The sequence below is a fragment of the Ahaetulla prasina genome, chromosome 2 (assembly GCF_028640845.1).
Source record: "Ahaetulla prasina isolate Xishuangbanna chromosome 2, ASM2864084v1, whole genome shotgun sequence".
Taxonomy (NCBI): Eukaryota; Metazoa; Chordata; class Lepidosauria; order Squamata; family Colubridae; genus Ahaetulla; species Ahaetulla prasina.
The window spans coordinates 300,415,921-300,442,908 of NC_080540.1; the positions used below are offsets into that span (position 1 = coordinate 300,415,921).

The 26,988-nt window shown below is 45.5% G+C and overlaps 1 protein-coding gene across 45 annotated transcripts in view; it reads left to right on the forward strand.

The window, feature by feature from the left end:
- The window catches only part of CELF4 (CUGBP Elav-like family member 4), a 1,066,478-nt gene that overhangs the window by 1,002,995 nt on the left and 36,495 nt on the right, over positions 1–26,988 (forward strand). For 18 of the 45 annotated variants that reach the window (XM_058171904.1, XM_058171925.1, XM_058171913.1 and 15 more), the window contains 2 exons: positions 2,505–2,570; positions 10,960–11,040. In XM_058171904.1, coding sequence (XP_058027887.1) covers positions 2,505–2,570; positions 10,960–11,040 — 147 coding nt within the window. Of the gene's footprint in view, positions 1–2,504; positions 2,571–4,821; positions 4,828–10,959; positions 11,041–26,988 lie in introns of all 45 variants that reach the window. The other 27 variants (XM_058171910.1, XM_058171929.1, XM_058171918.1 and 24 more) reach the window with 2 other exon arrangements.

Consider the following 26,988-nt stretch of genomic DNA (forward strand, 5'->3'; position numbering starts at 1 on the left):
ATATAAATGTGAAAAGTTCTAGGAGAGAATCACGAAATATAGGTAGTCATTTACTGACAGTTCGAAGTTACAGTGCCACTAAAAATAGTGACTTATGACCATTTTTCACACTTACGTCCATGGCATGGTCATGTGACTTACATTCGGATACTTGACCACTGATTCACATTTATGACGGTTACCGTGTTCGGGAGTCATTTTGTGACCTGGCCAGCAAAGTCCATGGAGAACCCAGATTCACTCAACAACTGTGCTACAAATTTTAACAACCGCCGTGATTCACTTAACAAATGTGGCAGGAAAAAGGCACAAATTTCCTTTTTTCTCTCTCTCTCCCTTTACACTATACCCCCTCTTTTTTCCTTCCTCTCTACTTACTTTTCCGTGGTTTTTTTTTTTTCCTTTGCATTTTATACTTTGATAAACGAATAAAAAAGTTTTAATTTGAACAAAGGTGGAAAGAAAAGTGGCAAAACGGGACAGATTCGCCTAACAAATGTTTCACTTAACAACATAAAAGTTGGGGTCGATTGTTGTAAGTTGAGGGCTACCTGTATGAGCCAGCAGCGTGCGGCGGCAGTCAAAAAGGCCAATGCAATCCTAAACTGCATTCACGGAGGGATACCATCAAGATCAAGGGAGGTACTACTACCACTCTATAAAGTCTTAGTACGAACTTCCCCCGGGTTTACGCCAAATACCTGACCTTCGGACCTTCCGCCGCAAATTGAAAACACATCTATTTATTCGCGCGGGGCTGGCTTAAATTTTATTGGTTTTAAATTTTCTATTATTAATTTTAAAGGGTTTTTTATTTTTATATATTTTAAAGTTTTTAGGCCAATTATCTAATAAGTTTTTTAATCTGTATTTTAATTGTATATTGTACCGTTCGTTTTACCTTGGCTGTACACCGCCCTGAGTCCTTCGGGAGAAGGGCGGTATAAAAATCGAATAAATAATAAATAATAATAATAAATAAAATAGTAAGACCACACCTAGAATCCTGCATCCAGTTTTGGTCACTACACTATAAAAAAGATGTTGAGACTCTAGAAAGAGTGCAGAGAAGAGCAACCAGGATGATGAGGGGACTGGAGGCTAAAACATACGATGAACGGTTGCAGGAACTGGGCCCGGCTAGTCTAGTGTAGAGAAGGACCAGGGGAGACAGGATAGCAGCCTTCTAGTATTTGAGGGGCTGCCACAGAGAGGAGGAAGGGGGTCAAGCTATTTTCCAAGGCAGTTGAAGGCCAGACAAGGAATAATGGATGGAAACTGCTCAAGGAGAGATTCAACCTGGAAATAAGGAGAAATTTCCTGACAGTGAGAACAATCAACCAGTGGAACAGAAGTTGCCTTCAGAAGTTGTGGGAGCTTCATCACTGGAAGCTTTCAAGAAGAGATTGAAAGAGGAGGTCAAGCTATTCTCCAAAGCACTAGAAGGCAGGACAAGAAGGAAGGATGGATGGAAACTAATCACTGAGAGCAGCAACTTAGAACTAAGGAGAAATTTCCTGACAGAATAATTCATCCATGTAATGGCTTCCCTCCAGAAGTTGTGGGTGCTCCATCGCTGGAGGTTTTTGAAGAAAAGAGTGGACATCCATTTGTCTGAAATAGTATAGGGTTAGAGACTGGACTGCCATCTGTCAAAAATGGTGTAGGGTCTTCTTGGGTGGGGGGGTTCGACTACATGACCTCCAGGGTCCTTTCCAACAATGTTATTCTATTCTATTCTATTCTATTCCATTCCATTCCATTCCATTCCATTCCATTCCATTCCATATTTTCTTTTCTATTCTATTCTATTCTATTCCATATTTTCTTTTCTATTCTATTCTATTCTATTCTATTCTATTCTATTCTATTCTATTCTATTCTATTCTATTCTATTCTATTCATCAAACTAAACATACCCAATTCCTATAAACTTTCTTCATATGTTGTAATCTCGTCTCCCAATCATCATTGTTGGTCTTCTCTGCACTCTTTCCAGAGTCTGAACCTCTTTTTCTATCTTTTTTTTCCTTTTTTTTTAATTGAAAAAGTTTTACAAAACTTTTCCTCCTTCCCCCTCCCCTTTCCCCTCCCCATCCTTCACAAACCTCCCTCCCCCAACTTCCAGGAACAAACACAAGGTATAGTTAAAAATAAAACAAACATACGCTAAGATTTTTTCCTCCTAACTCAATTATACTCCTACAACTCTCATCAATTCCTAACTTCCCCCAAAACAATCAGAAATAATACATCCAAATCATTCAAAGGCAGTCTGATAACTCTTAGTCTGATATCTGCTTTGAATATAGTCAATCCATTTTTTCCATTCATTTAAGCAAAACTGGATGCAATATTCCAAGTGTGGCCTTCCCAAGGCATCAGGGGACTGGACTAGAAGACCTCCAAGGTCCCTTCCAACTCTGTTATTCTGTTATATTGATGTGACCAAATGTGTTATGTTTCAACCGCCTCTTTCTTTTCTCTCTCTTGTGTTTTCGCAGCACAAAGTCCAACCACGGCTGATCCTTTGCAGCAAGCATACGCCGGAGTACAGCAATACGCAGGTCGTTAGTATTAACACTTTCCCCCAATAACCCTTTCACTTTCACTTCCCGGGCAAGTGGGGGGGAGCCTGGGAAAGTCACATTCGTGGTTCGTCTCATCTGCACATCCATTGTATCTCAGCAGGCCGAGGGGCAACATCTGTGCTGTGTCTTAAGAGGCATCGATTTCTTCCTTAGGTTTACCAATAAAGGAGAATATTTGTAGCTCAGGGTTGAATGGTTGTGTGGTCCTTTGGTGCTCTCTGAGCTTGGTGGTTTCCTTGCAGATGTTTCATGACCCAGTTAGGTAACATCATCATCAGTGCTAGAAGGGAGTGGGGTTTGTGGAGAGGAGGAGGGGTGAGATGGGAGGAGGAGGAGGAGGAGCAGGAGGAGACTGTTTAGTTCTTAGTGATCTCTAAACTTGGCTGTTTTCTTGCAGACGTTTCATGACCCAGCTAGGTAACATCATCAATGCTAGAAGGGAGTGGGGTTTGTGGAGAGGAGGAGGGGTGAGATGGGAGGAGGAGGAGGAGGAGGAGGAGGAGGAGGAGACTGTTTAGTCCTTAGTGATCTCTAAACTTGGCTGTTTTCTAGCAGACATTTTGAGACCCAACTGCATAACATCATCAGTGCTAGAAGGGAGTGGGGTTTGATCTCTGTTTATATAAAAGTGGTTTGGTTAGAAGAGAATATTTGTAGTCAGGTTTGAACTGTGAGGTTGTTAGGGCTCTCAGAGCTTAGTTGTTTTCTTGCAGATATTTCATGACCCAACTAGGTAACATCATCAGTGCTAGAAGGGAATGGGGTTTGTGGAGAGGAGGAGGGGGGATGGGAGGAGGAGGAGGAGGAGGAGGAGGAGGAGGAGGAGACTGCTTAGTCCTTGGTGAGCTCTGAACTTGGTTGTTTTCTTGCAGACATTTTGTGACCCAACTGTATTTATTTATTTATTTATTTTATTAAATTTCTATACCGCCCTTCTCCCGAAGGACTCAGGGCGGTGTACAGCCAGAATAAAAACACAGAATATATACAATTAAAAGAATTTAAAATGAACTATTACTATACGGCCAATAATTAAAACATTTAAAAATTTAAAATATTATTAAAACCCCAATTTAAAATTTACCTTTAAAAAGGTATAACCTCATCAGTGCTAGAAGGGAGTGGGGTTTGATCTCTGTTTATATACAAAGTGGTTTCGTTAGAAGAGAATATTTATACTCATCTTTGAACTGTAGGGTTGTTGCTGCTCTCTGATCGTGGTTGTTTTCTTGCCGATGTTTCATTACCCAACTAGGTAACATCATCAGTGCTGGTAGGGAGTGGGGTTTGGTCTCTGTATATATACTGGTGACTTACTCTGTCAGCATTGGTGGGAGTGGTCTCAATGGTTCCTTGATTAGACAGTAGCTTACTCATTCTTTGTCTGAGTTGTAGTTCCATGATTAGGGTATTGTAGCAAACAACATATAAACAGAGAGCCAAACCAAGCTAAAAATTCCAGGGTTTGGGGTCCAACTGGCAATCAAAATGCATCCAAGAAGAAAGGAAGGACAACTATTCCAAGGACCATCTTGTCCCTCTCACATCTACCTGACCAGTGGTGGGTTTCAAATTTTTTTACTACCGGTTCTGTGGGTGTGGCTTGGTGGGTGTGGCTTCATGGGTGTGGCAGGGGAAGGATACTGTAAAATCTCCATTCCCACCCCACTCCAGGGGAAGGATACTGTAAAGGGCCGCGGTGTGTAAGAAGCCTGTTATTAAAACACAGCTGCCTGCAATTATTGCAGGTTCTAGTCCCACCAGGCCCAAGGTTGACTCAGCCTTCCATCCTTTATAAGGTAGGTAAAATGAGGACCCAGATTGTTGGGGGGGGGCAATAAGTTGACTTTGTAAATATACAAATAGAATGAGACTATTGCCTTACACACTGTAAGCCGCCCTGAGTCTTCGGAGAAGGGCGGGATATAAATGTAAATAAAAATAAAAAAATAAAAAAATAAAATCTCCATTCCCACCCCACTCCAGGGGAAGGATACTGCAAAATCCCCATTTCCTCCCAATCAGCTGGGACTTGGGGAACAGAGAATAGATGTGGGTGGGGCCAGTCAGACTTTTTACTACCGGTTCTTCGAACTACTCGAAATTTCCACTACTGGTTCTCCAGAACTGGTCAGAACCTGCTGAAAACCCATTCTGTACCTGACCCACCAGAGTGGAGAGGCAAAGAAATTTACAGCTCCCCTCACCTTTGAGAAGGTCCACCTAACAGGACCAGGTAGAAGGGCCTTCTTTGTGGTGGCTCCCTCCCTGGGAAACATCATCCTGTGGAACTCTTTTAAAAGAGCTTGAAGACCTGGTTTTGCCGATTGGGAATTGGGGACCTCCAGATTGGGGTGAAACCAGAGGTGCTATCCAGCAGGTTCTAACCAGTTCTGGAGAACCGGTAGCGGAAATTTTGAATAGTTTGGAGAGCCGGTAAATACCACTTCTGACAGGCCCTGCCCCCATCTATTCTCTGCCTCCCGAGTCCCAGATGATCTAGAGGAAATGGGGCTTTTGCAATAACCTTCCCCTGGAGTGGGGTAGGAACGGAGATTTTATAGTATCCTTCCCCTGCCATGCCCACCAAGCCATGCCCACAGAACCGGTAGTTTAAAAAAATGTGGATCCCACCACTGGGGGAAACCCATCAAATAGCTCATTTCCAAAGCACTAGAAGGCAGGAGAAGAAATAATCAAGGAGAGAAGGCGAAACTTCCTAACAGTGAGGACAATTAATCAGTGGAACAGCTTGCCACCAGAGGTTTTGGGTGCGTTCTCACTGGAGGTTTCAAAGAAGTGACTGGACAGCCACTTGTCTAAAATAGTATAGGGTCTCCTGTTTGAGCAGGGGTTGGACTAGAAGTCCTCCAAGGTCCCTTCCAACTCTGTTCTGAATTGGACCTTTTTGTAATCCCTATCCTTATCCTTTGGAGTGTTGTCACACCGAGAGGGGTGTGAGATTATTGTCCATTGTCACTGAGGGTGAGTTGGCAGTCATAAAAAAAAATTTCTTAAATAAATACGTTCCATAATTGCGTTAAGACATTGTGCCCGGAGTGTGGGAGCTGAGAATTTAGTTCAACTCAGGGTTTGCTCATGCAGCTAGGACAGTGATGGCAAATCTTTTTGGCACTGAGTGCCCAAACCGGAATGCGCATACATGCACAGGCGCATGTGTGCGCGTGCCGGTGTGTCGGAAACCCAAAGACCAGCTGGCGGTTTCACATGCGCATACCGGCCACCTGCTTTTTGGGTTCCTGGTGCACGCATGTGCTGTGACCAGCCGGTCTTCATGCGTGCCGGAGTACCAGAAACCCAAAGACCAGCTGGCGGTTGCACATACTTGTGCCGACCAGCCGCTTTTTGGGTTCCTGGTATACGCGTGTGCTCTGACCAGCTGGTCTTCATGTGTGCCGGAGCACCGGAAACCCAAAGACCAGCTGGTGGTTGCACATGTGTGTGTCAGCCAGCTGCTTTTTGGGTTCCTGGTGCGCTCGTGTGCTCTGGCCAGCTGGTCTTCATGCGTACCAGAGCTCCAGAAAAACCCCGAAGACTAGGTGGCCGGCATACACACCAGCCCGCGTGCCAGGAACCCAAAGAGCAGCTGGCGATGGCACGCGTGCTCTCAGAGAGGGTTCTGCGTGCCATCTCTGGCGCACCTACCATAAATTCGCCATCACGGACCTAAGACATGCCCCAATTTCATACGGATATAGTAGAAAAAAATCAGAACATCTCAACATCCTTTCACACCTAACAAGTCCAGATTGTTGCTTCAACCAATTAGTTTGCTTCCTGCGGTGCAGCGAACAGTCATTAGTTCTTGCTGTGCAGGGGTTTTTTTGGGGGTTTTTTTTTGTGGCGGGTGGGGTGGGGTGGAAATCCGGAGTTGTAAATTTTAAAACCTGCCTTGGTTGGTGTTTCATTCCCTTAATTGCGTGACCGGCTTGACAGATAGGTCATGTTGAGATGTTCGATCCGAAGGGTTGCGGCTCTTAATTAAAGTCCAAGTATACAAATGGAGACATCTTGCTTTCTCTCCCGCTCCTGCTGGGACCCCATGGGTTCATTATTTTTGGATTCTGTTTGAGATCAAAGGAGCCTTTCTGCTTGCTGTTGGTCTCTGCTATTCAGATCGCTTGAGGCGCTGATATTTAATTGCGTTTTCTAGACCTTGGTGCGGTGCGGGTGAATTGGCTGGGATCCCAATTGGTTGAGACTCTAGAAAGAGTGCAGAGAAGAGCAACCAAGATGATTAGGGGACAGAAGGCTAAAACATATAAAGAGCAGATGCAGGAACTGGGTATGTCTAGTTTAATGAAAAGAAGGACTAGGGGAGACATGATAGCAGTCTTCCAATATCTCAGGGGTTGCCCCAAAGAAGAGGGAGTCAAGCACATGAGGGCAGGAGAAGAATCAATGGGTTGAAACCAATCAAGGAGAGAAGCAACCTAGAACTAAGGAGAAATTTCCTGACAGTGAGAACAATTAATCAGTGGGACAACTTGCCTCCAGAAGTTGTCAAAGCTCCAACACTGGAAGTTTGTAAGAAGATGTTGTATAACCATTTGTCTGAAGTGGTGTAGGGTTTCCTGCCTAAGCAGGGGGGTTGGACTGGAAGACCTCCAAGGTCCTTTCCAACTCTGTTATTCTATTCTATTCTATTCTAATCAAGGAGAGAAGCAACCTAGAACCAAGGAGAAATTTCCTGACACTTAGAACAATTAATAAGTGGACCAGAAATTGTGGATGCTCCATTCCTGGAGGTTTTTAAGAAGAAAGTGGACAGCCACTTCTCTGGACTGGGGTAGGATTTCCTGCTTGGGCAGGGGTTGGATTAGAAGACCTTCAAGGTCCCTTCCAACTCTGTTATTCTATTCTATTCTAATCAAGGAGAGAAACAACCTAGAACTAAGGAGTAATTTCCTGACAGTTAGAACAATTAATCAGTAGAACAAAAGTTGCCTTCAGAAGTTGTGGATGCTCCATCACTGGAGATTTTTAAGAAGAGGGTGGACAACCACTTGTCTGGACTGGGGTAGGATTTCCTGCTTGGGCAGGGGTTGGACTAGACCTCCAAGGTCCCTTCCAACTCTGTTGTTGGGTTGTTATCCTGAGTGATGAGAGTTGTAGGCTTCTTTGGGAATGAGAAGGTTCTTCATGTAAGATCTCTGAAGAGCACCAATTTGGAAAAGTCTAACCCTACACAGTCTATTAGTTGCCTTCTTATTTTGGTAAGGTAGAAGATCTAAATTAAGCCAAATCAAGTTAAGACGTGCCCCAAATATATTTCTGGATTGGCTAATTCCATCATCATCATCATCGTCATCTATATATACTAAAATTCTATGGTTTGCAGCCCAACTACATTATTTAGAGGGGGTTCATATGGGGAAACTGTCTTAAATTGTACCATCTGCATTTCTCTACCATTTTCACAAGAATGTGTTATGCAAAAAGTCAAGCTGATGTAAGCTGTTGAGGAACAGGTATCAGGCAAGGTTTAGGATAAAAGGTAAGGACCCTCTTGATTCAAGCTCATCTCCAAGAGACCTCAGGGAGATGTCCATGTAGCTTTCTTGGCAACGATGTAAAAATGGCAACATCTCGCCAATCTTGGGTGATGATCAGATGACCAAAGAACGGTCTTGAGTGTACTTGGATAGGAGACCATTAGCAAATCCCAAGCTGTAGCTAGACCAGAAGTCTCAGAAGAAGACTATCTCACATCTCGTTGCAAGAGAACAATATGGACAATGTCTGGACAGCTACTAATGAAACGTGAACGGAAGGATAATTGACATCTGTGTTTTTCATGACTGGAGTCTTGTTCTCTCCTCCAAAGGACCTTGAGATGTCTCAGTACATCCTGGTCGATCTTCTGCGTCTTGAAATTGTTGAAATTGGCTGAAGTGACTCTTCATCGTTCATATATTTTATTTTTCCATCCGTCAAACCTGTCATAAGTTGACACTTCCGAATGACCATTTGAGATACATGATATGCGCAAACATGGAAGCTGAACATCTAATGTCTATGGAGCTTCTCAATCATCTAGGTCCATGATGGCGAACCTATGGTACGTGTGCCACAGGTGGTATGTGGAGCCATATTGATGGGCACGTGAGCTCAGCTCCATTTTCGGGCCTTCTGGGCCCACCAGAAGTAGGGAAACAGGTTGTTTCCAGACTCCAGAGGGCCTAAGGTGGGGTGGGGAAGGCCTATTTCGCCCTCCACAGGCTCCTAGAAAGGCTCTGGAGCCTGGGGAGGGTGAAATACAGGCCCACTGTCCCATCGCGTACCAAAAGTGTGTGTGGGGGTCATGGGGGGTCGCGTACGTATGTACAGGAGGGCAAGGCACATAGAATTATGGGTGTGGGCATGCACACGACCCCCCTGCGCGACCCCCACTTTTGGCACCACCACTGGACTTTCTTGGTTTTCTTTTTCCTTTGAAAACATTTTGCTTCTCACCCAAGAAGCTTCTTTAATTCCTGAAGTTCCAGAAGAAGCACCGCTACTTAGTACTTTATAAATACGAATACTTTATAAATACTTAATCTATACATATAAAAATGGATGTGTGTGTGTATGTTCCAGCATAACTCTGGAATGCCTTGAACAATTTCAACCAAACTTGGTATACAGTTGACTTACTCTCTGGAAAGAAATACTGTGGAGGTAAGACACTCCTAACCCCACACCCTTGGGGTGTGTGTTCTGTTAAGATGCAGCCTGTTGTGCCTTAAAATGGCTTTTACTGTACTGCCTTAAAATGGTTTCTACTGTACAGCACAGTGGAGTTGCCATGGTAATGGCTTCACAATACTCCACAAGGGGACTCCCTCTGGTAAGGGGGAAAATCCAACATTAGAAATTACGTTTACCTGGGCAATACCAGGTTATTTATTTATTTATTTATTTATTAGATTTTTATACCGCCCTTCTCCCGAAGGACTCAGGGCGGTTCACAGCCAAATAAAACAGTAAAAAAGTGCACAATAAAACAATAATTAAAAAACTTATTAAATATAAAGCCAAATTAAAATCCATTTAAAACCATAAAACCCCATAAAATTTAAATCCAAATATTAAAAACTACTAAAAATTTCTATGCCAGTCCTGCGCGAATAAATAGATATGTCTTCAATTCGCGGCGGAAAGTCCGAAGGTCAGGCAGTTGACGGAGTCCTGGGGGAAGTTCATTCCAGAGGGTGGGAGCCCCCACGGAGAAGGCCCTCCCCCTGGGGGCCGCCAGCCGACATTGCTTGGCGGACGGCACCCTGAGGAGTCCCTCTCTGTGAGAGCGCACGGGTCGGTGGGAGGCAATCGGTAGCAGTAGGCGGTCCTGTAAGTAACCTGGGTTATCAGCTAGTACTTTATAAAATATGATTACCGCTTTATAAAACCTTAGTAAAACCACACCTGGAATGCTGCATCCAGTTTTGGTCACTTAAGAGCAAATAAGATGATTAAAGGACTGGAGAGTAAAATGTATGAAGAACACTTGCAGGATTTGGGCTTGGATGGTCTAGAGAAAAGAAGGACTAGTGGGGACATGATAGCAGGATTCCAGTATTTGAGGGGCTGCCACAAAGACAAGGGGGTCAGCTTATTTTCCAAAGCAACAGAAGCCAAGACAAGAAACCATGAATGGAAGCTACTCAAGGAAAGAAGCAACCTGGAATTAAGGAGAAACTTCCTAACAGTGAGGACAATTAACCAGTGGAACAGCTTGCCACCAGACGTTGTTGGATGCTCCATCACTTGGTGGTCTTTAAGAAGGGACTGAACAACCACCTTTGTGAAGTGGTATAAGGTCTCCTGCTTGAGCAGGGGTGGGGCTGGACTAGAAGACCTCCAAAGACCCCTTCCAGCTCTATTCTAATTGAAGCTTTTTGGATGAGAAGCAAAACATTTTCGAAGGAAATAAACCAAGAAAGTCCAGTTTCCTTTTGGAAAAAAAAAAAGCGTTTTTTGGGAAGCTGAACTTTCGTTAGCTCCTCAGAGCTAGTCTATCTCCTCCTTCCTGACTAGCCCGACTAGGTGGCTCAGTGGCTAAGACACCGAGCTTGCCGATCAGAAAGGTCGGCAGTTCGGCGGTTCGCATCCCTAGTACAGTCTCCTGCGTGAAGCAGGGGGTTGGACTAGGTGACCTCCAAGGTCCCTTCCAACTCTGTTACTGTATCTCCCGCTGTTGAACGTTAAGAGGTTTAGCTTCCTAAATGTTAGGATCTTCTGGCGTTCTTGCAAAAAGGCTGTTTCTGACCCATGAAATTGAATTCTTGGGTTGAGAAGATGATAAATTTTCTTTCTTGTTTCTGCAAGGACCTTAATGTCTGCTTTTCTTCCTTTCTCCCTCTAGCTGCTTATCCTGCGGCCTACGGTCAGATAGGCCAAGCCTTCCCACAGCCACCTCCCATGATACCACAGCAACAGAGAGAAGGTGAGTCTTTGAGCTGCTGAAATGGCCATTGCTTGGACTTTCTGTCGCTTCAGAAACAAGGCTAAACCAACCATCCCGTAGAAGATGGTAGGTATCCAGCTGTCAGAACAGAAGAGAAACCTTGTTAGAGGTGGCCAAAGTCAACAGTAAATCAAGGGAAGACAGTGAGTTGCTTATAAGAGCTGTTATGGCGCAGGAGTTAGAATGCAGTATTGCAGGTTAAGTCTGCTCACTGCCAGCAGTTCTATCCTGACCGACTCAAAGTTGACTCGGCTTTCCATCCTTCCGAGGTGGGTAAAATGAGGACCTGGATTGTTGGGGTCAACAGGCTGACTCTGTAAGCTGCTTAGAGAGGGCTGTAAAACACTGTGAAGCGGTAGGTAAGTCTAACTGCTATTGCGAGCGATAGATAGATAGATAGATAGATAGATAGATAGATAGATAGATAGATAGATAGATAGATAGATAGATAGATGGATGGATGGATGAAAGAGAGAGGAATGGATGGATGGATGGATGGATGGATGGATGGATGGATGGATGGATATATGTTAGATAGAGATAGATAGATGGATGGATGGATGATAGATGGACGGAAGGTAGATAGATAAAGATAGGTAGGTAGGTAGGTAGGTAGGTAGGTAGGTAGGTAGGTAGGTAGATAGATAGATAGATAGATAGATAGATAGATAGATAGATAGATAGATAGATAGATAGATGAAAGAGAGAGGGATGGATGGATGGATGGATGGATGGATGGATGGATGGATAGATGATAGAGATAGATAGAAATTGATGGATGGATGATGGATAGAGATAGATAGATAGATAGATAGATAGATAGATAGATAGATAGATAGATAGATAGATAGATAGATAGATAGATAGATAGATAGATAGATAGATAGATAGCAGTCACTTTTTCAGCATCATCGTAAGTTTGAATGGTCACTAAATGAATTGTTATAAATTGAGGACTATCTGTAATTGAGAAAGGGATGAATTGCCGTCTTCTACAATTTGATATTCACCAAATGTCTTGGATTATCTTCCTTCTGTATACACCTAGTGGTGTCAAAAGCCAGGAACTTTTAAGATGAGATGAAAAAGAGGGGGGGGGAAATAGGCTAAATCTTCCAGTTCTTGAACTTTATAGATGTATGTACACCTTGAGAGGATTTCTGACTTACGACAGAGACAGCGATGCGTTCAAAAATACGGACGCCTTATTTTTCGAGAGAGTTGTTAATGCATAATTCAAGGACAACAAGCTGAAGGGGGCTAAGTTCAAAGGTTCCTCTGCTTCTTTGATCCACTCTTATCCAAAATGTGTACCTTTTTTTTCGGGTGGAAATTTTCTCCAACCTTCTTTTGTCCTTGAGAAGTTTAGAGCTCTTAGCCTCCTCCGGCAACGCTTCTCAAAGTGGATCAGGTTGGCTTGAGAAGAAGCCACCGGATTGAGGCTTCTGTGGGGCTTTGACCCCATGGTTAGAGAACCCCTTTTAACATTTGTTTTTTTATTATTTTTATTTCTCTTCTTTTTCACCTTATGGATGCCCCTGCTGGGCTAACCAGCTTTGAACTGTAATTTAATTTTCCTTAGAGCCTAGTAAGAAAATTAATCTAAAGCTTGCATTTTTTCAGGTATACCTCCACTCCTAATTTCTCTATACCTCCAGTTCTAATATCTTGATCTGTCTGACTGACTATCTGATTATCTGTCCATCCATCCATCCATCCATCCATCCATCCATCTCCATCTGTATCATCTATCTATCTGTCTCTCTGTCTATCTATCTATCTATCTATCCATCCACCCATCTGTCTATCTGTCTATTATCATCTATCTGCCTGTCTATCTATCTCTATCTCTATCTCCATATCTCTCTATATCTCCATATCTATATCTATCTATCTATCTATCTATCTATCTATCTATCTATCTATCTATCTATCTATCTATCTATCTATCTATCTATCTATCTATAGATAGATTATAGAATATGCACCAAGACAAATTCCTTGTGTCCAATCACACTTGGCCAATAAAAATTCTATTCTATTATCATCTGTCTGTCTGTCTGTCTATCTATCTATCTATCTATCTATCTATCTATCTATCTATCTATCTATCTATCTATCTATCTATCTAATCTGTCTGTCTATCTAATCTATCCATCCATATTCACCTATATCTATCTATATACTGTGTGTATCTACTGTGTGTGTGTGTGTGTACATATAGATGTATACATCTATATATAAATCCAATCATCTATCAATCATTTCATTCATCTATCTATTCATCCATCTATCTATCTGAATCACCTTGAGGTAAGAAGGATATCAAATAAATTTAATAAATCTAATAAACAAATATCATCTTACCCATCCATTATCTCTCTCTCTCTCTCTCTCTCTCTCTATCTATCTATCTATCTATCTATCTATCTATCTTTCATCTCTATTAGCTATCATTTATACCTCTATTGATCGATCGATCAATCTATCAATCTTGATCTTGATGGTATCCTTCTGTGAATGAGTTTAGGATTGCATTGGCTTTTTTGGCTGCCGCTGCACACTGCTGGCTCATATTTAGCTGATTGTCCACTAAGACTCCAAGATCCCTCACAGTCACTGCTATTAAGAAGTCTGGTTTCACCCAGTCTTTTTGTGTGCACTTTTCGGTTTTTCTTGCCTCAATGTAAGATTTGACTTTTCTCTACGTTGAATTCCATTTTGTATATTACACCTGAAGATGAACTCACCAAATGGGCTGGTCTTGTAGAAGACACTGATCAACCAAAGATATCATTGATCAGCTTCGTATGGTGAGGAATAGGTCCCTTCTATATTCTGAATATAGTCAACTTCTGTTAATGTTTTGTCCCCCTTCCCACGTCACGGAGAAACACGAGTTTCACGGTCCTTTTATTGACAAAGACCTGATTCTTCTATAGGAAGCACAAGGCTTGGCAGCGACCGTGCAGAGGCCTGCCAAGCTCTGAAGTCTTAATCTCGGACAGAGATAAAAGCACACGTGTCCCAGTCCCGTTGCCAAGCTTACAGGAAAAAAAGTCCTTTAACTCCCAATTGACCAAGCTGCAACACACACCGGGTAGTTTTTTGTCCATCACGAAGCCCAACAGCAGCTCCACCCGCTTTTATCCCCTATGGGGTGTGGCTCCACGACTCAGCACTCTCTGAGCCTGCCTCACCTTTTCCTCTGTTGTGCATGCTTATCTTTACGTCACTGCCTCGGGTCAATCCAGGATTGATCATCAGCAGCTGGGACTTGGGGCGTTGCCAGGGAGGAGGAGGAGGGTCCGGGAGAGGGAGGCCTTGTCAGCTCCTCCTCCTGGCCTGCAGCTGGAACTTGGGGCAGTGCCAGCAAGGAGGGTCCTGGCGAGGGAGGCCTGCTGGCTCCTCTCCCTCACTCTACGAGTCACTCTCCTCCATGAGGGCAGGCTCGGGGGCCGGCTCGGGGGCCGGAGCCACAACGGTTAATAAGTTCATGTGGTCTTCTTAAGCCCAAGACATCTATTGTCATTTGAGCTCCCACGTTCTTCACGCTGGAACATCTGTGGGTGGATGTTTTTTTCTATCCTCTGTTATTTATCTTTATTCATTACACATGAAACTCAGTCAACTGAACATTCAAAAAGGCATCACAAATACTATTGACTGGTGTTAATGGTTGATATGGGTTGCTGCCAGTATCCTAGGTATCAACCAAGTACCAAGTACCTTACTGTTGTTGTTGTTGTTGTTATTGTTGTTGTTGTTGTTGTTGTTATTTTGTCCATTGCAATCAATACTTGAGTAAATGGACTCGTATGGAGAAAACCACAAATACTGAAATAGTTCACCTGATGAGTTTTACAGCCTCCTCTGAAATATGAAATCTCCTTATTTCTAGGTTGAATCTCTCCTTGATCAGTTTCCATCCATTACTCTTTGTCTGGCCTACAAGTGCTTTGGAAAATAGCTTGACCCCCTCCTCTCTGTGGCAGCCCCTCAAGTATTGGAAGACTTGCTATCCTGTCTCCTCTGGTCCTTCTCTTCATTAGACTAGCCAGGCCCAGTTCTTGCAACCGTTCATTGTATGTTCTAGTCTCCAGTCCCCTAATCATCCTGGTTGCTCTTCTCTGCACTCTTTCTAGAGTCTCAACATCTTTTTTATAATTGAGTTTGTCAGTTGAACGGTCGGCAGTTCAGCGGTTCGAATCCCTAATGCCGCATAATGGGGTGAGCTCCCGTTACTTGTCCCAGCTTCTGCCAACTTAGCAGTTCGAAAGCACGTAAAAATGCAAGTAGAAAAATAGGGACCACTTTTGGTGGGAAGGTCACAGCGTTCCGTGCGCCTTCAGCATTTAGTCATGCCGGCCAAATACCACAGAGACATCTTTGGGCAGCACTGGCTCTTCGGCTTTGAAATGGAGATGAGCACTGCCCCCTAGAGTCGGGAACGACTAGCGCATATGTGCGAGGGGAACCTTTACCTTTACCTTTTATGAAAAGTATTGCTTTATCTGGATGCGTCAAGCACTGAATGACATTTTGGATTCACCGAGAAGAAAAGAAAACAGAAATGCACTGCATTCTTCATCAAGGATTTCTTTGGCCATTAATTTCCCCCCCCCAAAAAAACAAAAACCCACAAAAGTATTTTTACACAGTTCCTCTGAAGTTTATGAAAGGATACAAACACTATGAGAAAAAAACTGGTATAAAGAAAATTTCTTAGTACATTTCTTCTCTAGGACTGTTTCTTTTTTTACCTCAGAACTTACAGTATTTTTTAGAGAAATGAACTCATTTTTCAACGGATTCCTTTTGCCAACCCGCTGATATTCTTTCTTTGTAAGTGGAAGATGAATGCAGAGAGAAAGGGAATAATTCAGAAGAATTAACAGAGATTGCATTACGTGAGAAATACAAAAGCCAAGTTCCCAGCTCAATAAATATAAATAAATAAATGCTCCCATGATTATAATCCGATAGACACACATATATTTTGTTAGTTCTATCTACGTTTTCTCCAGCTGACCTCGGTTTAGTCATATCCAGCAAAGGTGTAGACCAGAAGATGACAACCTGCTCCTTGAAGGCCCCAGAAGTTTTCTCTAGTACTTTGTGGACCGGTTATGTCTAATTTTTCCCCCCCCTTTAAATAAGACTCACAACTTGATGCTACATCTGATCTTTTGGTTGATTGTCCATCCACAGAATCTACTGACCTTCTTCCTCTATGGTCATGGATGATCCTATAATTCCAGAACACTATATGTTGTCCGATGTATGTTTGATTTCCTTGACGTCTTCTTCTAACAGCTGTTCAAATCCAAAGACCAAAAACAATTTGGTCATAACCAGAAAGATGTAGTCTAGACATTTAACAGAATAGGTTTAACGGAATTACAGAATAGCAGAGTTGGAACGGATTTTGGAGATCTTCTAACCCAACTCTTTGCTCAAGCAGGAGACCCTATATAGCAGAGGTCTCCAACTGTGGCAACCTACAGACTTCAACTCCCAAAATGCTCTCAGCAAAGCTGGCTGAGGAATTCTGGGAGTTGAAGTACACAAGTCTTAAAAGTTGTCAAGGTTGGAGAGCTCTGCTATATAGTACCATCCGGTCAAATGGCTGTCAAGTCTCTTCTTCAAAATCCTCCAGTGATGGAGCATTTACAACTTCTGGAGGCAAGTTGTTCCACTGATTAATTGTTCTCAACTGTCAGGAAATTTCTCCTTACTTGTAGGTTGGTCCTCTCCTTGATTAGTTTCCATCCGTTGCTTCTTCTCTTGCCTTCTGGTGCTTTGAAAAATAGGTTGATCCTCCCTCTTCTTTGTGACAGCCCGTCTGGTATTGGAAGATGGCTAACACATCACCCCTAGTCCTTCTCTTCATTAGTCTAGACATTCCCCATTCCTGCAACTCTTCTTTACATGTTTTAGCCTCCAGTCCAGTTACTACTGGTTCTGTGGGCATGTCTTGGAGGGGGGATAACATGACTGGGTGGGCATGGCCAACTTTTTTTTTTTACTTTTAAAAGCATTTTTTTCTACAACCTCTTCGGCCGAAAATGCTTATAAATGGCTCTGACGATCCCAGCTGAGTTGCCTGATCGTCAGAGGCTTTGTTTTCTTTTAAAAGCATATTTTTTTTGCCTTTAAAAGAAAAAAAAGCCTCTGACGATCAGGCAACTCAGCTGGGATCGTCAGAACCTTTTGAAAGCATTTTTTTACAACCTCTTCGGCCATTTTTTCATCCAAAGAAAAAATGCTTTTAAAAGTTAAAAAAAAAAAAAAACCTCTGATGATCGCGCAGCTCAGCTGGACATGACGGGGGGGCAGGGATTTTTGCTACTGGTTCTCTGAACCACTTGCCGCCATCGCTACCGGATCGGGCGATCCGGTCCAAATCGGGAGCATTTCACCCCTGCTCCAGTCCTTTAATCATCTCTGTTAGCCTTCTCTGGACTCTTTCTAGAGTCTCAACATCTTCTTTTATATCATGGTGAACAAAACTTAATCTTGGTGATGATACCATGTTAGACTACTTGGTGTCAGAAGTCACCAGGAGATTCCTCCGCTGAGACTCCAGGAAATCCTGACACCTTGCTTTTGCGAAATTAGGCAATGGATGTTCCTTGGGGTGTGCTGGTGACCTCATTTGGACCATAATGGCTGTTGGAGAACAAGATATCGTTCTTGTTCAACCTGAAGTATTGAATGGATCCAACCGTGGTCTACTTGTTCCTTTCAGTGACCCAGTTATGGACCTATCTATCAAGAGAAATTTCCTGACAGTGAGAACAATTAATCAGTGGAACGACTTGCTTCCAGACATTGTGGGTGCTCCATCATTAGAGATTTTTTTTAAAGAAGAGATTGGAGGACCATTTGTCTGGAATGGTTTATTTATTTATTTATTTATTTATTATTTATTATTTTATTTATTATTTTATTTTTATTATTATTCGAATTTATATACCGCCCTATCTCCCAAAGGACTCAGGGCGGTTTACAGGCATATAAAACATCAATATCAATATACAAATTAAAATAATCCTTAAAAAACTTATTCTAGCGCCCGAATTATTAAAAATAGAAATATAAATATCAAATATAAATATTAAAATCAATTTAAAACCCCTCTAAATTTAAAAATCTAAGCCAGTCCTGCACAGATGAATAAATGTGTCTTGAGCTCGCGACGGAAGGTTCGAAGGTCAGGAAGTTGACGGAGTCCTGGGGGGAGTTCGTTCCAGAGGGTGGGAGCCCCACAGAGAAGGCCCTTCCTGGGGGCCGCCAACCGACACTGCCTAGCTGACGGCACCCTGAGAAGACCCTCTCTGTGAGGCGCAGGTCGGTGAGAGGTATCTGGTCGCAGTAGGCGGTCCGTGAATAACCCGGCCCTATGCCATGGGCGCTTTAAAGGTGGTCACCAAAACCTTGAAGCGCACCGGAAAACCACAGGTAGCCAGTGCAGCCTCGCAGGATGGGTGTTATCACGGGGAGCCGGGGCTCCCTCTATCACCAGCGCGGCGCATTCTGAACTAACTGCAGCCTCCGGATGCCCTTCAAGGAAGCCCCATGTGAGGCGTTGCAGTAATCCAGGCGAGGCGTCACAAGGCGTGGTGACCGTGCAAAGGCCTCCCGGTCCAGAAAGGCGCAACTGGCGCACCAGCGAACCTGGTGAAACGCTCTCCTGGAGCGGCCGTCAAATGATCTTCTAGAGACAGCCGTTCATCCAGGAGGGCGCCTAAGTTCGCACCCTCTCCGCCAGGGGCCAATGACTCGCCACCGATGGTCAGCGCGGTTAGCTGACTGTGCGGGATGCGGCATCACAGCCACTCTGTCTTGGAGGGGGATAACATGACTGGGTGGGCATGGCCAACTTTTTTTTTACTTTTAAAAGCATTTTTTCTACAACCTCTTGAAAATGCTTATAAATGAGTCTGTTGATCCCAGCTGAGTTGCCTGATCGTCAGAGGCTTTGTTTTCTTTTAAAAGCATTTTTTTTTTTGCCTTTAAAAGAAAAAAAAGCCTCTGACGATCAGGCAACTCAGCTGGGATCGTCAGAAGCTTTTAAAAGCATTTTTTTACAACCTCTTCGGCCATTTTTTCATCCAAAGAAAAAATGTTTTTAAAAGTTAAAAAAAAACCTCTGATGATCGCGCAGCTCAGCTGGACATGACGGGGGGGGGCAGGGATTTTTGCTACTGGTTCTCTGAACCACTTGCCGCCATCGCTACCGGATCGGACGATCCGGTCCAAATCGGGAGCATTTCACCTCTGCTCCAGTCCTTTAATCATCTCTGTTAGTCTTCTCTGGACTCTTTCTAGAGTCTCAACATCTTCTTTTATATCATGGTGAACAAAACTTAATCTTGGTGATGATACCATGTTGACTACTTGGTGTCAGAAGTCACCAGGAGATTCCTCCGCTGAGACTCCAGGAAATCCTGACACCTTGCTTTTGCGAAATTAGGCAATGGATGTTCCTTGGGGTGTGCTGGTGACCTCATTTGGACCATAATGGCTGTTGGAGAACAAGATATCATTCTTGTTCAACCTGAAGTATTGAATGGATCCTACCGTGGTCTACTTGTTCCTTTCAGTGACCCAGTTATGGACCTATCTATCAAGAGAAATTTCCTGACAGTGAGAACAATTAATCAGTGGAACGACTTGCTTCCAGACATTGTGGGTGCTCCATCATTAGAGATTTTTTTTAAAGAAGAGATTGGAGGACCATTTGTCTGGAATGGTTTATTTATTTATTTATTTATTTATTATTTAGATTTTTATACCGCCCTTCTCCCGAAGGACTCAGCCAGATTAAAACAGGACAATATACAAATTAAAACCATAGTTAAAATAACGTATTCTATAAATGGCCGAAAATTAAAACCGTCAGATTTGACCCATGAATAAAATACACCAGTTAAAATTATTAAAATTTTAAAAATTTAAAAATTTAGAATATTAAAAATTAAGCCAGTCCCGCTTGAATAAACAAGTACGTTTTCAATTCACGGCGAAAGGTCCAAAGGTCAGGTAATTGACGCAAACCAGGGGGAAGTTCATTCCAGAGGGTAGGTGCTCCAATAGAGAAGGCCCTTCCCCTGGGGGCCGCCAACCGACATCGCTTGGCGGACGGCACCCTGAGAAGACCCTCTCTGTGGGAGCGTACGGGTCGGTGGGAGGCATAAGGTAACAGCAGGCGGTCCCAGATAACCCGCCCTATGCCATGGAGCGCTTAAAGGTGGTCACCAAAACCTTGAAGCGCACCCGAAGGCCACAGGTAGCCAGTGCAGCCTGCGCAGGATGGGTGTTATGGGAGCCACGAGGGCTCCTCTATCACCCGCGCAGCCGCATTCTGAACTAACTGCAGCCTCCGGATGCCCTTCAAGGAAGCCCCATGTAGAGAGCATTGCAGTAATCCAGGCGAGACGTCACAAGGGCGTGAGTGACCGTGCAAAGGGCCTCCCGTCCAGAAAGGCGCAACTGGCGCACCAGGCGAACCTGGTAGAACGCTCTCCTGGAGCGGCCGTCAAATGATCTTCTAGAGACAGCCGCTCATCCAGGAGGACGCTGTTGCGCACCCTCTCCATCGGGGCCAATGACTCGCCACCGATGGTCAGTCATGATTTAGCTGACTGTACCGGGATGCCGCATCCACAGCCACTCTGTCTTGGAGGGATTGAGCTTGAGCCTGTTTCTCCCCATCCAGACCCGTCGGCCTCCAGGCACCGGGACAGCACTGATAGCTTCGCTGGGGTGGTCCGTGGAAAAGTACAGCTGGGTGTCATCCGCGACAGCTGGTACCTCACACCGAACCCACTGATGATCTCACCCAGCGGCTTCATGTAGATGTTGAACAGAAGGCGAGAGGATCGATCCCCGCGGCACCCCACAAGTGAGGGGCCTCGGGCCGACCTCTGCCCCTGTCAACATCGACCGCATCGTCGGAGAGATAGGAGGAGAACCACCGTAAACGGTGCCTCCCACTCCCAATCCTCCAACCGCGCAGCAGGATACCATGGTCGATGGTATCGAAGCCGCTGAGAGGTCTAATAGGACCAGGGCAGAGGAACAACCCCTATCCCTGGCCCTCCAGAGATCATCCACCAACGCGACCAAAGCCGCCTCCGTTGTAACCGGGCCGGAAACCGGACTGAACGGGTCTAGATAGACAGTTTCATCCAGGTGTAAGGGAAACTGATATGCCACCATATTTCTCAACAACCTTCGCCGGCGAAGGTTGGAGACCGACGATAATTACCTAAACAGCCGGGTCCAGGGAAGGCTTGAGGAGGGCCTCACCACCGCCTCTTTCAAGGCGGCCGGAAAGACACCTCCACCAAAGAAGCGCTCAGAATCGCCTGGAGCCAGCCTCGTGTCACCTCCTGCGTGGCCAGCACCAACCAGGAGGGGCACGGGTCCAGTAAACATGTGGTGGCATTCAGCCTCCCAACAACCTGTCCATGTCCTCGGAGCAACAGGGTCAAACTCATCCCATAAAATGTCACCAAGACCACCCTCAGCCTCACCAGATCACCGCAATCTTGGTCCAAACCATCCCGGTTGAACGATTTTATCGATAGATAATAAACTCCTCAGCACGCCCCTGCACGGGTCATCCCGCCTCCTGGTGTAGGAGGGAGCGGGTCACCCAAACAGGGCGGCTGGGCGGTTATCTGCCGATGCAATGAGGGAGGAGGCGAGCGCCGCTTCTCAATGCCACTAGGTAAGTCCTAGTATAGGACTTCACTAGTGTCCGATCAGCTTCTGAACGGCTAGACCTCCAGGAACTCTCTAGGCGCCTTCTCCGCGCCATCCTCTCAGCCCTCGGAGAACCAAGGAGCCGGTTGGGACCCGCGCCGGGTCAGAGGTCGCAAAGGCACGACACGGTCTAAGCCCCGCCGCGCCCGCTCCCAGGCCGCAACAAGTTCCTCAACCGAGCCGTGAGCCAGACCTCAGGAAATGGCCCAAGCTCCGTCCGGAACCCATCCGGGTCCATCAGGCGCCTGGGACGGAACCAACGATCGGGTTCCGCCTCCCGCGGTGGTGAATGGCGGTCAGAAAGTCTAGGCGAAGAAGAGAGTGATCTGACCATGACAAAGGTTCAATGACTATTTCCTTTAAGTCCAGATCTCTCAACCACTGACCAGAGACAAAAATCAGGTCCAGAGTGCCACCCCCAATGTGAGTAGGGCCATCAACTACTTGGGTCAGGTCCAAGGCCGTCATGGAAGCCATGAACTCCCGAGCTGCCGTCGATGACGGGCCGGAAGATGGCAGTTAAAGTCCCCATGACTAAAAGTCTGGGGCTCCCAACTGCCACCCCAGCCAGCACCTCCAGGAGCTCGGGCAGGGCGGCTGTCACGCAGCAAGGAGCCAGGTACGTGACCAGCAAGCCCATCTGACACCTATGACCCCACCTCACAAAGAGGGATTCACACCCAGCAATCTGAGGTACAGTGGTCTCCTCGCTCTAGACTCTTTAATAACAACCGCCACCCCACCACCCCTACCCTGGGCCTCGGCTGATGGAATGCACGGAAACCCGTGGGCACATCTCGACCAGGGCACGCCTTCAGTGCCCAACCAGGTCTCCGTAACGCCTATAATATCCGCGGCACCCCTGAATCTGATCATGTATTAGGGGCCTTATTGGCCACGGACCGTGCGTGTACAACATCAGACGAAGGCCCAGGCTCTGAGGGTCTTGACCATCCGGGGACGGGAGAAGGAGGGGGATGGCGCGATCGCCTGCAGACATCGAGCGCCCCCAGGTCCCCCTTCCGCCAAATTTAGATTTTTATACCGCCCTTCTCCCGAAGGACTCAGCCAGATTAAAACAGGACAATATACAAATTAAAACTATAGTTAAAATAACGTATTCTATAAATGGCCGAAAATTAAAACCGTCAGATTTCACCCATGAATAAAATACACCAGTTAAAATTATTAAAATTTAAAAAATTTAAAAATTTAGAATATTAAAAATTAAGCCAGTCCCGCTTGAATAAACAAGTACGTTTTCAATTCACGGCGAAAGGTCCGAAGGTCAGGTAATTGACGCAAACCAGGGGGAAGTTCATTCCAGAGGGTAGGTGCTCCAACAGAGAAGGCCCTTCCCCTGGGGGCCGCCAACCGACATCGCTTGGCGGACGGCACCCTGAGAAGACCCTCTCTGTGGGAGCGTACGGGTCGGTGGGAGGCATAAGGTAACAGCAGGCGGTCCCGTAAGTTTATGTCAGGGGTGTCAAATTGGATTTCTTCGAGGGCCGGATCAGCATTGTAGTTCTCCTCCACAGGCTGGTGGGGTGGGAGGCTGGCGGTGAGCAGGGAGGGAGATGGGCCTCCTGCAGCACCCTGCTGGTCAAAATGGGGTGTGGGGCTGCTCCACGCGGGCCCCCTCTGTTCCGTTTTCGGCCTAAACAGCCTCCTGCAGCAAGGCCTCCCGCACAGCCTGTTTTTGGTCGGCAGATTGCCGGAGGCCAGGGAGGCTGAAAACGGGCCGCACGGGGCCCTCGCAGGGCCTCCACGTCAATGTTGAAATCCAAATTTTTTTACTACCAGTTCTGTGGGTGTGGCTTGGTGGGTGTGGCTTGGTGGCCATGGGAGGGGAAGAAGACTGCAAAATCCCCATTCCCTCCCCACTCCTGAGGGAAAGATATTGCAAAATCTCCATTCCCACCCCACTCTGGGACCAGCCAGAGGTGGTATTTGCCGGTTCACCGAACTACTCAAAATTTCCGCTACTGGTTCTCCAGAACCTGTCAGAACCTGCTGGATTTCACCCCTGCTCCACGCGGCCCGTTTTTAGCCAGCATAGTGTGCTGTAGGAAGTTGTGGAGGCCGAAAATGGGCCTTTGATATTTGCAGGCCGGCCTCGCAGGCCAGATTAAAGCACCCCATGGGCCAGTTCTGACCTGTGGGCCTTGAGTTTGACAACCCTGGTTTACGGCCTGAGCAGGGGGTTGGACTAGAAGACCATCAAGGTCCCTTCCCACTCTGTTGCTCTGTTATTGTATTCTGTTACATTAATTAAGTAGACCGTTTGGGAAGGGGGAGAACATAACTTGGATTCTGAGAGTGTCCGACCACCTTGCAATTCAATCAACCACACTGTCGTGTCCCACTCCTCCTCTGACGGCCGGGTCTGGGAAGTCTGTATCAAGCGTGGCCACGAAGCCTCTGCAGCTTTGCCAAAGTCCTGTCAGAGTTCTCAGGGCAGGCAGGAATCCAAGGTGTGACTTCAGCAACCAGATGAGACTTTGCTTGACTCAAGGAATGCCAAAAAACAGATCGTTTATATAGGCCATGGGGTGTGGCTCCATGACTCAGCACTTATTCAGGCCTGCCCCTCCCTTCCTTTTGCTGACGTCACCTCTCCAATCTCCGGAAGCGGGGATCCATCCACTGTGACTTTCCATCCTCCTGCTCTGCTCCCGGCAATTCTAGCACATGGCTGGCTTCGTACTCACACGCTGTAGGAGGGAGGTTTGTTTGCTCATTCTGTCCGAGCATGGTGCCAGGGCTGGGGGCTGGAGGCATGCCAGGCCGTTCTTCTTCATTATCAGACTCTGGCTCAGATAGCAGGAAAAGGGAGGGGCCCGGCTGCGGAGAGGAGGGCGGGCAAGGCACAACACACACCCTTGTACCCCTCAGAAGTTCTTCACGTGCTCACAGCATTGCAAGAACGGTGGAAAAAAATTTGCGTTCGGCAAGTCTTCATCCAGGATTCCCTTTTCTATTAATCCGAAACGGAAATGCAGCGAGAGAACAGGACTTTCAATCATGGCCGGAGACCTGGGAATTTTAATGAGCTTTAAATGGGCATCTGTCAGAATCCTGACTTGGCGGAACTGACCTGCCAGCCAAGGGATGAGTAACGACCCATAAAGAGCGGGGGGGGGAGAGCCCCTTTGTGAATTCCTCTCTCTAACAGGAAAGGCGAAGTTGTAATTTGCAGTGTTATGACATTATAATTATGCCCCCATGAAAAGCCAGAACATTAAAAAACAGATTCGTCTAGATAGGCGGACGTTCTTGTTCATTCTTCTCCCCATTGGAGGTGTGTGTGTGTGTGTGTGTGTGTGTGTGTGAGAGAGAGAGAGAGAGAGAGAGAGAACGAGCACCAAAAGATTGCAGTCATGTCCATGTCATCAGAGGCCCATCTCTTAGTTATCCGCATCAAAATACAGAATAACAGAACTGGAAGGGATCTTGGAGCTCTTCTAGTCCAACCCTCTGCACAAGCCGGGGGCCTTATGTCATTCCAGACAAATGGTCGCCCAATCTCTGCTCAAAAACCTCCAGTTGTTGGAGCACCCACAATCATCCGCTGGCAAGCTGTCCCACTGATTAATTGTTCTCACTGTCAGGACGTTCCTCCTTAGTTCTAGGTTGCTTCTCTCCTTGATTAGTTTCCACCCATTGCTTCTTGTTCTACCCTCAGGTGCTTTGGAGAATAGTTTGACTCCCTCTTCTTTGTGGCAACCCCTGAGATATTGGAATACTGCTATCATGTCTCCCCTAGTCCTTCTTTCAATCAAACTAGACCTACCAGTTCCTGCAACCGTTCTTCATATGTTTTAGCCTCCAGTCCCCTCATCATCTTTCTTGCTCTTCTCTGCACTTTTTCTAGAGTCTCCACATCTTTTTTATATTGTGGTGACCAGAATTGGATGCAATATTCCAAGTGTGGCCTTACTGATATTTCATTGTCCACCTTCAGACTTGAACTCTGTCCTGCAGATGTCTTTATCTCTTCCCTCTCAAATCCCAAGTAGCAGGAAGCAGTAATTTCTGAAACTCTGGTATACTATCAAAGAGAACTTTCAAAGAAGTCCTTGGAGATGAGATGCTGGATTTTTTTTTTTTTGTTCTGATATTCCTGAAAAAGAAAGAAGATTCATCTCATATTTTTTTTACTAAATTGCCCATTCATTAGTTGATTATGGAAATTTACCTGGGTATTTAGAGAGGTTTATTTTGTTTTGCCTATTCTCAATAAAACTCTTAACCAGGAAATACACAAAAGGGGACTTTTAAAGAAGAAATGAGAAGATTTCTTCCTCCTCCTCCTCCTCCTCCTCCTCCTCCTCCTCCTCCTCCTTCTTCTTTCCTCCATCTCCTCCCACTCTTTTTCCTCATTATCCTTCCTTCCTTCCTTCCTTCCTTCCTTTCTTTCTTCTCCTCCTCCTTGTTCCTCCTCCTCTTCTTCTTCTACTTCATCTTCTTCTTCCTCTTCCTCCTCCTCTTGCTTGCAACACTGCAAAGTTCTGAGAGCACCAAGGAACCCATAATCATCATTGTCGTTGTTGTCCTCTTCTTCCTCTTTTCTTCTTCTTCTTCTTCTTCTCCTTCTTCTTCTTCTCCTCCTCCTCCTCCTCCTCCTTCTTTCTCCTCCTTTCTCCTCCTTCCTCCTCCTCCTCCTTCTTCTTCCTCCTCCTCCTTCCTCCTCGTCCTCCTTCTTTCTCCTCCTTGTTCTTGTTGCTGTTGTTCTCCTCCTCCTTTTCTTCTTCTTCTTCTCCTTCTCTTCCTCCTTCTTCTTCCTCCTCCTCTTCCTCCTCCTTCTTCTCCTTCTTCCTCCTCCTCCTTCTTGTTCTTCTTGTTGTTGTTGTTCTCCTCCTCCTCCTTTTCTTCTCTTTCTTCTCCTGCTGCTTCTTCACAGGAAGGAAATAAGAGCCCCTAACGTTTCTGAGAGCACTTGATCAACTCTCAGGGATAACTTCAGCGGAACCCAGCCTAGCTCTTCTTGTGTCCTTCGACAGATAATAATTCCAGGGTTTCTAACAAGTTTCCTCCTCGTGGGTTAAAAAGTGAGACGTATAAATTTCATGCATATTGAGAAGCCTTCCCAACCCAGCACTGGGCTTCTGTCAGAACTGATGTGATCTAGAGATCATCTCTTTTAGTTTA